Below are 15,707 nucleotides of genomic sequence, written 5' to 3'. Positions count from 1 at the left end.
AAGAACATTATAGGCACAGAGCTCCACAATTTCTGTGGACCTGTGGCGGTAACTGGGTAGTTCTCCTGAAGACGTAGAAAGAAATGTGCCAAAGCTTAAAGAGAAAAGCAAGAGAACTGTTGGTTTTCTTTCAAAACTCATTTCTGGAAACTACATAAGCATGAGAAAATCATAGACTGATGTAACTGGCTTGGAGAATCAATTGTTTCCCCTCGCCAGACAACCAGCGGCCACATGCTAGGTCTCAGGTGTTGACAGGGAGGTGACAGAGTAAGTGAAAAGGCCAGCTGGGAGGCAACGAGAACAGGTGCAAGCATTTGCTACTCCACGTCCTTCCCATCCCAACCCAGGGTGAATCACGCCGCAGAAAACACCTCTTCCTCATGTTGACAGCTACTGAGTACTCACAGGTGGATCCTGACCTCCCGGAGAGGCAGAAACTAAAGAGACAGTAGAAGTTCTAGAACCTTCTGCCCTGACCCTTATTCTTGTCCCAGATGGTTGACCTTCCATGTTATCTACTTCACTTTGGCAGAAAAACAAAATGGCTTAAGCCATCATGAAATTTCACAGTAAATATGCTTGTACATTTCATGTGTAAAAGAACATAAAATAAACCTAATATACTAAGCAAAATGTACCAAGTAAGACAAGAGAAGAGAATTCCAATATACTAAAGAACATGTATTATCTGGAAAAGACTTATTGAAATGCGTAGAAATAGGAATTCCTCCACTCGCAGTTGTTTAAAAAAAGATATTTTAGTTATTTTGACCCAAATCCAGAGAAAAATAAGTTACAATATTATACAAGGCTTATGATGACAATGTTATCCTTGAATAACATAATGTTTCTAACTTGTTTTTACCACAGATAATTTCATGAATTCTAAATTTCAGAACCTAAAGCCTGGCCTACAAATCATAAGCTACATAAAAAGTTCTATATTTCATTTATCTGAAATTGTTAGAAAACTAAGGGATATTTTCTTCCAGTAGCAGACTCAAGAGTAGTTTCTTTTCCATTAGTATTTCTAGAAATTGTTATCCTAAATCTTCTGTCCACCACTAACTTAAAATAACTACGCTGGAATAAGTTATTTTCTACTGGTTTATCTCCAGGTTTAATTTTCACTACTCAGTAGATTTCATGTATTTTTCATATATTTTGTCACTAATGAGCTCCTTAAATTCTGATACTGAGCTCACTCAGTATCATCTTTATCAGCCGACCATCTTTGTAAGGTTCGGTGTCAAGCCTTGGATTTCTGGCGAATGTTTCACCAGCTTAAGATATTTCTGCTGATAGAGGAGAAAGGGGTGGCGGCAGCACTCGCAAATTCTAAGGCACCAAATTAATCTTACTTTTCCAATTTTGTCTCAACTACGGGCAGACGATAGTGAACAGCAACTCCCAAAACGTTCTGAACAAAATTGCTGATTCACATCGTCCATCACATTGTCCAAGTACCATTTTCGTTTGTTCCTGGGGATGTTTACGAATTACCACCAGGAGAAGAACCAGCCAGTACCCAGTGTCCCGCGGCCACAGGGTTTGGAGCTCCAAGGGTCCCAGCATTACGCCTTTCTACTCCCCCTGGGCTTCATCATTTTAGATGAGAAGCCAGATTTCATCCACTTGTATAAGCAATGTGGTATTTTTCTCTTGCCACTTTCCAAACTTCTTCCTTATCTTTGATTTTAATAGCTTGGTGATAGGGCCACTTTGTGCAGATTGCATTTGGGGCTTGTTGAGCTTCTAGAATGCTCAATTTCTACATCAAATTTGGGACATTTTAGGCCACTTTTCATTGAAAGAAAATTTCCATAGTTTTCATTTCTCTTCCTTTTAATATACCATAGTCCATTATAGATCTGTTGGCACGCCTGTTGTCCCAAAGATGCTGCAAATATATTGATTTTCCCCCCCTAAATATTCTGCCTCTACACTGTCATTGTTAATTTTATTAATTTCTCTTTGAGTTTGTCAATTTCTTATGCAACCACAGACACGCATTTAACTCTCTGTACTGAAATTTTCTTTTCATTTATTATGTTCTTCAAATACAGAATTTCCATTTGATCATAATTTTTTATCAAAACTCTCTAATTGTTTTTATTGTTACTATTTTCATACTTTCCTTGCATTTTTCCCACACAATTGGGATTTTTTTTTCTTTTGCTTCTTTAACTGGATTAAATCTTTGAGATTGTGCATTCCCATAATTTGCAGCTGCTGATGCATCTTTCTGATTACAAAATACTTATAATTATGGGTTTCTTCTTGTTATTGTTTTACCTTTCATGGACTTTGATTCTGTATTTCCCCCAGAAATCTTTGTAGCTTGTTGCCCTGTCAATGATTTGTCACTGTTTGATTACCTATCTCAATCTATCCATCTACTAATCTTACAAAGTGAATGTATGATTACAAACATACACAATTTTAAAAAAGAAAAAGAAAAGAGTATATGTGGAAATTTAAAAGTTTAATTTTCAAGAAAATAATAAACCAAATATCTTAATGTAACCTGATGGAACGTCGTGAATAGAAGAAAACTTATAACATTCAGGTCATTTTTATACCAAGCAATTGTCTTCCATTAGGGTATTTTGTGTCTTCTAAGTACATGTGTACTGTCTTAAAGTTGGCCAATAGTGTGTGAACTGCTTGTATCTTTGTTTGCCTATATGTGAAGACTGAATTAAGAATATATTTTTCCCTAGCATAACTGCAAACTCAGGTCATCTTTATTACTCTTGGTAAAGATCTTTACATCCACCAAATATATCTCTTGGTACAGTGGCCTGTCTACTACTCAAAGAAAGCGGTGGGTGCTTCAGTAGTGTCTGTTCACTTTCTGGAGCTCACAGCTTTTCCTGAAAATACCTCTATGCTATGTAACTGAGGCAGAAGGTTCCATGGCGGTATTCCTACACAAGGAAAACACAGACTTATTCATAGATCAGTGGTGTTTTTTGTTTCTTTTAGCATAAATGTTTCTCAGATTGGCCTAGGCTATTAACTAACATTCAGAGTGTGAAAATGATTGTTTTGGTCAAATTTGTTTAGCATTAACTCTGGTATTGGGGAAGATGATTTGCTGACATCATTCAACCACAGCCTAAAGTTCCACCTTTGAATTTCATGTAGATTTTCAAACCAGAAAAAAGAAAGAAGGAAAGAAAGAAAGAAAGAAAGAAAGAAAGAAAGAAAGAAAAAAGAGACAAAATTTTCTTCTGATTATAACTGCTAAATTTCCAAATAATAGTATTGCTATCCAGAGGCCTCGGATTTAGCTCAGCAGCGTAAGCACTTGCCTGGCAAGCGTGAGGCCCTGAGTTTGATCCCCAGCACATACACACACACACACACACACACACACACACACACACACAAAAGCTCTTCAGATCCAATAATGGATTAAAAGTACATTATGATTAAGTATTATGTAGCCTAAGAAAACAATAAAAGTTTAACTTAGGAAATATATCCAGAAATTATTTTAATAGACAAAAAATAAGAGTTTTAATAGTTTCAGAAAAGGCATTGGATAATGATAATGCATCTTTGGCTTTTTGGAAACTTTGTTAGGTTTGTTAGATGAAAATCTCTCTGGAAAAAAATCATATGTAAAGCAGAAGCTTCAGAGGTATTCTCTGTAATTAAGGAAAAAGATGGAAATTTGATGTACATTATGATTAGTTTTTAACTTTTTAATGTAAGACCCTTCCCAGTGATACAAAGAAAGAAAAATAAAGGCATACTAATATTGAGCAAAAATGAAGAACTTCTATTTTATACAGATAATGTTAATACTGCCAAACAATAAACAACAGAATCAAGGATCCACAAAACAGATCATAAAATGTCTAAATTTAAATGGCAGAATCAATATAATTTGTCTATACTGATACTAATAAGGAAGAAATACTATCAAAGCAAAATACTATTTAAAACAGCAATAAAATTTTATATTTTCTAATCACATACTAAAATTATTTTTTAAAATAATCTGTATGAAGATTTTATAAATTTTATAAAATATATAAAATTGTAAGAATCAATGGTAAATTAGTCTATGCTTTTCAATTAAGCAAGTTTTTATTATAAAAAGTTAATTTTACTAAAATTAATTTAATTATTGTGGACTCCCAGGTTCAAGTTAAATTTTTATACTCAGTAACTTTTTATTTCTAACACAAATATAAAATATATATGTTAATCAATTAACATATATATTATGTTAATCAATTTTTAGTTCCATAAACTAACAAAAAAGACTAGTTGTTAAAGCCTAGATCAAATGTAAAACAAAGAGAGAACCTAGAAACACACACATAAACTCAAATAAACTTAATATCCTGCAAAGCTGGCAACATAAAACATGAGAAATAATAAATGAATAAATTCTTCAGTTAAAACACAAAACTTCTCTATAGACCAGAAGACATTAAAAAGCTGAAACTGAATAATTGGACTGAGTTTGGAGAGACAAAATTGATTAAAAAAAAAAAAAAAACGAGTCCAAATTGGGACATACTTTGAAGGCAATATCTAGAAGACATGTTGATGAAAAAAAATAATAGAGTTAAGAAATCAAAGAATTTTTTTTCATGCTAATGAAAAGGATTTATTATGAGAGAAAAAGAAAGAGATTGTCTGTAGGAAGATTCTTGAACAGGTAGAGAACAAGAGTGTGAAGAACTGAGTTGCTTTTGACAGGAGGAATGTAAGTGGAGAAAGGAGGCAGATTGTTCTTCTTTGGTGAAGAGAAAAATATCACCAGCAAAAATATAATGCAAATGCACAAACCCATTCAAAGTTTGATAGTAGTTATTGTGTTGTTTGCTTAGCTTTGACCTAAGAGATAGGAGGAGAGGGTAATGGATATTGCAGAATGACCCTGTCTCTGAATGTGACAAAAAAGGGCAGATTTAAAAGTGAGCAATTCTTTCTGTCTCCAATAGATTACTCCTTTCTTGTGATGGGTAGAAGATTTGCAGATATCAGCCAACTCAGTAATGATTGTGTCACTATTTTAATCGTGAGACTCGTCAAACCTCAGAACAAGAATTTAGTCAACTATGTGTAGTGTGGAGGATGAGGTTCCTGGATATCCTTGAGTCATACTACCAGAGAAGACGTTAGCTTGGTTAGATCAAGGGTGTTATAAGTAATTAGGGTGTATCTGCCTTGGCGGTTCATTTTAATTATGTGTCAGGACCGAGGGTGGAGGAAGAGAAAGATGAAATTAGAGAAGAACCCACATAGGAGACCCAGAGGTGATGTTGGCAGGTGATGACAGCACCTGCTTTTACAAGTAGCTTCGAGATATTGTAGGCCAGGAATTTCCAACAATATGAGCTCAGGATTTTTAATCTTATTTTTATATTTTTACATAAATAAAACTTCTATATAAATTAAAAGATTTATCAGTGTGCAGTTTCTTTCTTTTCTGCTTCTACACTATTCACTATTCATGTTTTAATCACTGAATAGTTTCTCAAGCAAAATATGAGTCTGAGTCTCAATCTGTAGAACCGATATAAATACACAACTAAAATTGAAGTACAAGAACTTTCCAGATTTTAGGAAAGACACGGAATCAAAAGAGGCAGAATGAATTGAATGACTGCTAATACATGTTAATACATGTTAAGTACTGGATGACTTTTTAAATTTAGTTTCTCATGGAAGACACAGCACATTGAGAGAGGGAGAGAGAGAGAGCTACATGGACAACAACAATGTTGAGATTTGATCTAGTTCAGCAGTCTCAGAAAGGCACTTACTGGAGCTAGACAGGGCGGGAGGTATGAGAAATGGCCCTGTCTTACTCCACCTCTTAGCATCTGTCAGTATCTGAAATGTTTTCAGAAAGTTGGGTCATGGGTTGGGCTAATGGACAAGATGTACCAGATATTTAGCCCACCCCTGGACTAAGCCACATTCCCTCCCTTCTAAATAGCTTCCTTCACAACAGGTGCAACCTAGTAATTAGGAAATGAACAGATAGCTCTACAGAGTCAGACAGCATCCGAAAGCAAACAGGACAGGATGATTTCAGGCTCACCTTTGCCTGGGCAGTGTCTCTAGTGGCTCTTGCTAAATGTACGGCCCCTTCCTGGGATTTTGCTGCATTTTCCCTGCAAGGAAACATGGAATCACATCATTTAGACATAGCTCGTCTACCTTTGCAGAAGAATTTACATGGTAAAGTTCTTACTGGTTTTTATTGGTCTCCTCAGTTCAGTCTACCATGTCAAAAGTAGAGATATGCTCCAAAAGGGAAAGATAGCACAAATATCACTCAATGCCAAAGAATAAAACAAAACAAAAGGTCAATTATTGACTGCTATAGGGATAGTCTTACTTTTTAACTATGAGTTACTACCTCTCTGAAATATTTCCAACAGCTTCATGATCAGCAACAGTAATATTTATCTATGACACTATTTGCATACAAACTTTGAATGACTGCACTTATGCTGAGTTGAACATCTATGTCGCTCCCTATATTGCTGGTGATTCCAGCCTCTACTGCCTCAAAGAGCAAATGAACCTATTCTTTCAGTAATTTGCAGATAATATTTATATGTTGTACTCTTTCTAGTTTAACACAACAAATTTATTCCAATATATTTTACAAAGGCATTAAAAATAATTGTTGAATGAGTAACTCCAAAGTGATGAACCAACTTGTAAGCGTTAAGGTATTTTATTTTAGTTTTAAATTATTTCTCAATACATTTATTATATTCATAAATTTGATCTCATATTAAGGTATTCCCTGTATTTGTAAGGAAACTTTGTAGTCAACAATGTACCTTCTGGTTTACATTTAGTTTTCAAGAGAATGATTAAAATTATTCAACATGCCCCTGTTCTCCCAAACCTTGCCTTGTCTGGCTTCACAGTCCCACATTCTCATCTCTGGAAGGCATATATATGATCACAGCTTCATATCCCAGTATTGTTAGGTATGGCAAAGTAAATCCTTCAAGGAAAGCAACCTGGCATTTTAAAATGACAGTTATAGTATAACTATCTTAAGTTACTATGTTCAGTATTGGATTGGTACCACTGCTGAAATTTTAAGCGCAGTCAGAATTGAAGATGGAGTCTCAGTTCACAAATCAGGGAGGCTGAAGGTTGAGCTCAGTGGTAGAGTGTTTGCTTATCATACAAAAAGCCCTGACTTCACTATCTGGCACCACAGAAAAACAGCAGCAGCAACAACAACTTCTCACAGAGAATCTTAAAAAATGCAAGATCAAATTGAAGCCATCTAAAAAAAAATAAAAGGTACACTGGTTTGAGGATTTGCAATTGATAACTCAAATCTTCTACCTTTGGGGTATCACTGAGAGAAAGAAATCAAGTAAAAGGCATTGTTGGATAGTACTTAATAAACATTAAGATGCTAACTCTTTCTTTCTTTTACTTTTTTTCCCTGTTACTCAAAGTCAAACTCAGGACCTTTCTCTTACCAGGCAGATGCTGTTCCACATGGCTGTATCCCAGCAGGATGCTAACTCCTAAGTTTCAGGCAGCTGGAAACTGTATTTAGTCCACCCCATCACCCCGGACGCCCAGATGTTGAAGACACTCACAGGCCAATGTCTTCTGCTTGGCCATCACAAGGAGATTCTGGTATCCTTTAAGGGGATTTTTTTGAACCTCAGCTACAACAGAATTAGGCCTTAATCTAGCCTAAGATATTTGTCATTTTTCCTTAAATTATTTTTTACAAAACAGTTCAAAGTGGAACTACATCCTCAAAAGACTGTGAACACCTATAAAATATTAATTGTGACTACTTTGAAACGCCTTTGGATTCTAGGAAAGATTATTAAGATTATACCAAATGGCACTTTGCTAATATTATCTAGTGGAAGGTGTCAGATGGTCAACTAAACATTTCATTTAGTTATTCAGGTTTAGAAAAATATATCTTGAAGAAAAGAAGAGTGTATTCACTACCTCAGGGAGTAGCAAGTAAGAGAAACATTACTCACAATATCTTTTTGCATGATGCACATTTGTTAATGAATGTTATTTCATCAGGGCTTTGGAAAAGCTTTGTATTTTGAGGACAGAACAATTTTCCATTTTTCATCAATGCCTGAAATTCACTGCATGTTTCCTGAAAAATAAATAGAATGCACTTACTAACAATACATTTTTTAAAGAGACTTAAGAACTTTCATGAATAGTATTATTTAATGGTCAATATTCCCTTGTCAGAAGCAATTCATTTCATTGATATGAATAACAAAAACCAAAAAAATAAACCTGGGTCATCTGTTCGAGATTACAAATTCAACTAGTTGAGATTTATGTGGTACAATTAGTAGAATGGAAAGAATAGAAAACATGGAGTCAAAAAACATGATATAATATTCCCAGTAATACTTATTTACGGTCTAATAGCTTTAGTAATTAATTTTCAAAGGGTTTTATAAACTAAAATAGGGATCTAAGTACATGCGTTTCACAAGAAGATTAATTGTTGTACATAAAGTGGATATTCATTCAGTAAATTTTCTTGTCTCATTTTTATTAGGGTAGTGGTAGAGTTTATTATTATTACTAATGGAATATACCAAGATGGTCCATTAAATATCTACGCACTGTAGACCAACTAGCATTTGTGTGAACGCAGTATGAAATTTTTGTGGACTGAGACAATCTGTCAGCCCTGGAATCTTTAAGATACTTCTTCCTACATTTCCCACAGTGTATACTATAACAAATCAGGTCCTAGAAATGCTAACAATTGTCAAATGAAAAAGACCACTTTAGTCATGTACGTTTGGAAAACAAGTTTCTACACTGGTTCATTGTCTGGAAAAAATACCCTCAGTGTGTGATGCATCGTTTGACCTACGAGCACAGACAGACCTATGCAAAGCCAGGGAGGCTGGAGTGTTTTCAGGACCACTCACTGTCATTATTTCTTTTCCCCAGACCTTGTGAGAGTCTAGCCATTTTGTAATTTCAAATTTTTACTTTTTGTTAAGTAGTTCCACTTTCAGTCCAGCAACTAGCACCATCAAAGTCACAACTCTGTCACTACCGGTAAAAAGAAACTTGGTGAGTCTGCAGAAGCAATGCACTAATGTCTCAAAACTCTCTCTCTTCCTCCCTCTCATTTTATTTTTGGCACCGTTTCTTATTCTGTGCAGCATCCTGTGCTGTATTTCGTTTGGATTTTCTTTTTGAAGTGCCAATGGTTATACTGTACCAACTTTGGTGGGGAGAAGTAGAAACCACACTGAACACTAAAACTAATGAGGAAACATGCAATAAAATAACCTTTCAAAGTGAGAGTTCTATATCACTCATTATATTTTATTGAAGATCTGTTTATATGTCACTCATTTCTAATTTAAAATCAATGATACACTTGTGATAGGTTGTAAAGTGCTGCTTTAAAATGTTATATAGGCCCTCTTAGTTTATAAAGGCCTTTAAATCCAGACTTTGAATCCAGTTTTGTTCTGTTCTGTTTTTGACAAAAGAAAAAAAAAGGAATAAATAGATGTTTTCATTAGAAAATGAATAAAGGATTTCCTCCAATTCCTACAAACATAAACTCTCCCAAAGCATTTGTTATAATATTCTATTGCACCTCTTGTAGCATAATAATTTACTCCAAGAATCATTTATTATGAGCTGTCTGCATTTTGTAAGATGCCACAGATACACAAGTAAATTAGGCAGATTTATCCTTGACTGAAAAGTGACTATAACTCAAATAGAGAACGATGCATTTAATCAAGTTTCATAAGCATGGTAGACAACTGGTAACCTTTACAGAGTGATAAATAATAAAGAGGAGTAAATAATATCAGAGATCAGCTGGGAAATTTTGCTGAGGATGACCTGTTGAAATACCTCTGATTATTATCAACAGTTTGTGATCCTATCTGAGTACCAGAGTAGTAATTTCTGGCAACAGATTAACAACTGGGTATCTTGCAATCTGTGTCTTGTCTCTGATTCTACAGTATTTTATGCTAACTTTGCAATTTACTACCTAATTTCCCAGATATGAGAGAGTCCATAGTCTTGAAAATCTTAGATTTGAATGGATTTTCACAGCAAAAACAGCTCTCTTGTGAAGTCAATCTTAGAGAAAATATAAAGACCCATGATAATATTGGAAGGAAGATCTACAATACTTTTAAATGTCAGTTATTAAAAACTAAATCCATCAGTATAACTTCTGAATTGGATTTCTACAATGTCATGATAAAATGGTAGCCTAAGACCTAAGCAGATCTACTTTTTTACAAATGGACATTGATAATTAATTAGGATTTTGATCATAATATTTAATTTGTTTAGATGAGGCTCAATACTATTTTCTGAGTTACAAAGTTTTTCAGTATTCTTTCACACATGAGGAAAAACTGCAAGCAGAAAGTGTGAGTTATGTTTTACTCTGGAGAAAGCAGACTGTGCTCTCAATTAGTAGAAAAGGGAGAACTGAATCAGGAAGAAATCCATACCAACAAACCATCTTGACATCTGGAAATGGAGTCTAACTCCTGGCTCTCAGCATAATTTTATCCTGCTGTTGTTGCTGTTCATATTTTCTGCACGTCACAGAAACACTGGATCCACTTTGAGCCAGTGTTCTTTGTTTACTTCTAGCTGTGGTCTAATTGTTATCTTCCATTCTCTATCACAGACTCATCTCCAAATCCATCGCTACAACTCAGTGTAAGAGCACAAACAAGTTTGCTTTGACCTCACAAGCTTAGGATTCTTGTATGTTGCTACAACACTTTTCCATGCTGATCTGGCTCATGTTTATTATATTTAACATGTTTTTGAGGTGCTAGAAAGAACTCAATATCCTGAATTTGGGAAACAACAAAAATTCAGTATCATCAATATTCCTTTTTTGGTGGCCCAATAACTAAAGCATATGATTAGAAAACTTTCCAGAAAAATCCTTTCTTCTTTGTGGTCCTGCCTTTTATCCCAATATGAGGTGGCTGAATCCACACTGTTAAGTATTTTTCAGTGAAATTGAGCTTCATGACACGAAAATTAGCTATTAAAAATGTTTCAGTTAGCACTCAAAACACAGAAAAATAAAATGATTCTTTTACTCAGTAAGATTTGAACAATGTCATCGTTTTTTCCAGTGTAAGAGATCCAAAAAAAAACACCCTCTCTGGTTGCTCTAAATCCATCCTTTTTGCTACTTTACCAGGATTTCAGCCCTCTCTTTCATCAGCCAACATAGATGAAGTAATAGAGATTATGATGAAATTCTCTAGAACATTTCTGTAAGACATTTGCTTTTTAACAAGTAACAATAAAATACAACAAGAAAGTATTTTACCCATAGTTCAAAGAGTTTTACCCATAGTTCAAAGTGCCAAGAAGAATTTATATCACTTCCTATTATTTAACTGTTCAGGGTCTTTGAGAGATATAGTGAAAGTTGCTATGTACATAACACGATTTTAGATGCCAAATTAACAGCACACATAACAGTGTGGAGAAGGGAAAAATTGGCCCTTTTAACTTTTCTTTCAAGTAGTAAATTTTAATTTGTATTAACATTGATTTGTCTATTTCTCAATCAAAAGATATCCTGCATCAGTGCCTCTCTCATAGTGGGTATCTCCCTGGCCTGCCCCTGGCTGCAAAGGTCTTCACATTCGCTTCTGTACCACCTCCAGATCCTTTTTGTGATACTTCATCCCCTGGATGTCTGCTCTGACTGTCCTAGTGAGAACAGATACCACCTTCATGCTCTGGAATTCCTCCAAAATCCTCATTTACTTTTCTTTTAGCACTAGTTTGTACTTAATTTAGTACTATATGTTTTACTAATGTTTATATTCACTTGTCTCTTGTTCTCTACTAAAATGTAAGTTTCAAGAGGATAAGATTTTCATCTAGTATGTTCACCATAGAATATTCTCAGAATTTCATACGGGGTCTGATACATGACAGAATCTCAATACATATTTATTGTATGAAATCTATACACTGGTAATATATACTAGATACAGAAAACCCCTTTTGGCATTATAATTGCCAGAAAACATTTTCGCTTCCTGTATAGTGTATGGTGTGTTGTGATTTTGCTCAGCTGCTAAATGGTACAGCAGTAGTTTGTTTAGTTGATTTATTTTATATTTATAGAATCTCAAAACACTTCTTTAGCATGGTACAGCACCTTTTTCAGACATCTGTCATCATTAATATGTTCACTGTGAGAGAAAGAAAGAGAGAGAGACAAAAAGAGAAATTCACAGTTTGTTCATAAAAGCCTGTTCCAGTGTTTTTAACAAAAGCTATTAGTACCTATCAGTGCAGTATGTCTGCATTATTAACACGAAAGTGTTGGCTACAGTCCATTTTGCTTTAGAGCCCTTGGAATGAATTCAATGAGAAAAAGCAGGACTGACCTGATTGGCATCCTCACTGACAGCATCTGGGACAAAAATGCAGAAACCAAAGTTAGGGGACTGTAAAATATTCAGTAAAAACATCAAAGAAATCACTCAGTGCTGCGTTTTCACTGCTTTTATGGTAATATATGGTAAAACCACAAGCCATTTTTGAGGACATCTAGATTTACCATGGCAGCTGAAATGAAGGCAGGCTCCTAGGAGATTAATACACACACTCACATACTCCAATCTCTCAGAAATCACAGCAAGTCATAATACTGTGCTTTCTGACAAACTCAAAATATGTGATTTACAAAAACGCTTTTAAAGTATGGTAATCTTCCTTTATAAGTTACAACATAACATACATATGATGAATATCATACCACTTTTAATATATTTTAAAATTATATCATGAAGTTTATATCACATACACACAAAAAATTCCACTTTCTGAATTCTGGCTAACCTATCATCTAATCGTAGTTACAAATATTAGATATACAGTAAGATTAACTAAAATCAAAGACTATTCCACTCTCTCATTCCTTGTTGTCTTGTATTTACACACTCATCTTTGGAAAGTATGCATCATTTTTATATAATGATCTTACTGACTTTCTCGCTAAGGTTTTTTTCTTTAAAATGTAATGATTTGAAACAAGATAAATCTAGGTAATCTGTTTTTCCTTTTTATAAAACAGTAAATTTTAAAACCTAAATTCTAGCTTCCATGAAGTACTTTATGGTATAGAATCAATACTTTAAATCCATTAAGAATTTGAAAATGTAAAAATAAGAAGAAACTACTACTTTAAAACAAAACCAGATGGTTTTAGGTTTTTTAAAATTTTGTTTATACATGTAATATTAAATGCATGTTATTTACATATGTTTTACATTTCTAATATAGCTTGATACACACACATATGTGTGTATATATATATGTATATATATATACATATATATGTTAATATACTTCATGAGAGGAACATTAAAAGGCATGAAAATTCTTCACAGAGCAATATAGAATTAATCAAAGGATCTATCATGGATAAAAATTTGCTTGTTCTCCATTTACTTGCCTTTTCTAAATAACAATGTCACTATAAGTCCACATACATAAATATTCAAAATTCTATGTATGTAAAAGATTTTATATGTAGGAACACATAAACACATACACACACAAAAGTGTAGATGGAGAAAGGTCCCTTCCTCAGGATTTCGAGATGTGTGGGTAGAGATTAAATTGCATGCAAATTGCTCACCTTGTATAAGGCAGAGAGCCAGAGTCAGAAGCACTGGCACAGTGACTGTCTTCATGGTGCAGGTGATGTAAGCTGGCTACAAGTCTGCTCTGTGCATTGCTCAGCTGGTGCTCTGAGACTGAGCTCAGGAAACACGGCTCACTTTTATACATACTGGCAGTACTGGTGACACACACACATAGAACCAGTTGTTCAGGCTCATGCTAGGCTTTAGGTACCACACCAATTTATCTTCTATCCTTTAGGATCATGTCAAGGTAGCAGATTTGAACAAATCACGTCTATTTCTGAAGCAGTAATGTGTTTTCATTGTGCCCCTGGCCCATACTGAGGGCAAAAATCTAAGTTTAAAGACACTACTGAGAGTTGAAAGTTCCATAATCCTATGTGACAGCTGAGATCCTCAGCAGCACCAGACATGCTGCTTTGTGGATAAACTTGTTTCTATTTGGAATCACTTCCTAAGTGGGAGGGGAGGAGAAAAGAACACAGATTGGCTGTCCTTGCAGCCAGGTAAAGATTTAAAGAGCTCCATGCCCAGTAAAAGCAGTTTATGCTGAGAAAACCAAGGACTGCTGTTACTTCCGTCTGTGGATATTCTGAACTACCTGAATTGATTGCCATGACTCAGATATACACTAGAGAAGAATGAGCTTGAAACAGAACATAGTAAAACTGTAAAACCGAATGCTTGTGAGAGCAAACTTAGAGAAGGTTGCACTGCTTTTCCAGGATCTCACAGTGAAGATAGGAGAGGCTGAACCTGTACCCCGACAAGCAGAAATAGGTTCACCTTTCTGTCCAGTCCACACTATTTCATCCTTGACACAAAGGCAGAAACTCTATGAACCCAGAGCTTGTATATTACCAGTTTTAAAAATTTTCAACCTGAAGGATATTTTATCTGAAACCTAATCTTATGTCCTAACCAAATGTCATATCCATAAGCATCGAAGAATCGATTTAAATTTCCATAGCCCATAACTATCCAAGTTACTGTTTGAAAAACAAGACATAATTAGTTTTCCCTAAATTAAGTTTATTGTCATATAATCCTATATTTACTCTCCCAAGAAGGAAAGATGAAATGTTATTAAAGGTTATAAATATATAAGTGAAACATTTTTGAGTAACATCTTTTGTCTACCAAGTTATTTCACTATGAGATTAATCTTGTCACTTGAACATGCAAAAATAACTGAAGCCAAAATCAAACGGACTGATGACAGGAATCTCAGATTCTTCACAACCATAGAAGGAAAATTCTATGGTATCATCAAGGACATGTTGTAATTGTCTCAGGAAGCTTATCAAGACTGACCAGCTAGAGAACATGCCAATACTCGTAGAAACATCAAGTAAGAAGAGTGCGTCCTTCTTTTGTTCGCTCTTCATGAAATAATTTATTTCCTATAAAAGTGTAATCATTGCTTTTAATATCTTCATGTCCATAATAGCTTTGCTGCTTTTCAATAGTTCAGTAAAAGCCGTGATCACAAAGAGCAAGTTTAGGTTGTGTTACTGTTGGAGGCTAGAAAATCAAAGTCCACCATAGCTTAAGGGAAAGACAATGGGACAAAACAATGGCATAGTTAGCAAGGCTATTTCTATTCCTGTGTTCGCAACTACAGCACATAATGAAGATGAACCATGCTTTGAAACAAAGTAGCTCTAGGTCTAAAAGTTGACTCACCAATTGCTGTGCTACCTTAGGAAAAACCATTTATTTTCTCTGGGCCTGTGTGTGTTCGCTACTGGCAGTAATAACAAGCATGAGTGATAAACTTTATAATTAATTAGATGTGCTTTTCCCATTATAATGATGTGGTTCTGTTAGATAACTTGTAAGATTCCAAGAAAAATCAACATCTCTTCACCATGGATCTCAGTAACAGACTTAAGTTAACTCAACAGAGAATCATGCCCTCAATACATTTCACATAAAATTAAAACAAAGGATACCTATGTTCCCTTTATTTTCATAGTTGTAGTCATTGATTCTTTCCCT

General features: G+C 34.7%; 1 protein-coding gene across 5 annotated transcripts in view; it reads right to left on the bottom strand.

Annotated features, from left to right (window-relative positions):
• The window catches only part of Spink5 (serine peptidase inhibitor Kazal type 5), a 58,767-nt gene extending 44,914 nt beyond the window's left edge, over positions 1-13,853 (bottom strand). For all 5 annotated transcript variants that reach the window (XM_023560533.2, XM_023560535.2, XM_003477206.4 and 2 more), the window contains exons 1-4: positions 13,700-13,853; positions 12,444-12,469; positions 8,022-8,149; positions 6,077-6,149 (exon numbers count right to left, since the gene is read on the bottom strand). In XM_023560533.2, the coding sequence (XP_023416301.1) occupies positions 6,077-6,149; positions 8,022-8,149; positions 12,444-12,469; positions 13,700-13,754 (282 nt within the window). In that variant the 5' untranslated portion in view covers positions 13,755-13,853. The remainder of the gene's footprint in view (positions 1-6,076; positions 6,150-8,021; positions 8,150-12,443; positions 12,470-13,699) is intronic.
• Positions 13,854-15,707: the final 1,854 nt, after the last annotated feature.

The sequence above is a fragment of the Cavia porcellus genome, unplaced genomic scaffold (assembly GCF_034190915.1).
Source record: "Cavia porcellus strain 051 isolate PalLab524CR breed Dunkin Hartley unplaced genomic scaffold, mCavPor4.1 scaffold_21, whole genome shotgun sequence".
Taxonomy (NCBI): Eukaryota; Metazoa; Chordata; class Mammalia; order Rodentia; family Caviidae; genus Cavia; species Cavia porcellus.
Note: the sequence above shows the minus strand (reverse complement) of the source record. Positions and strands in the feature narration are given on the sequence as shown.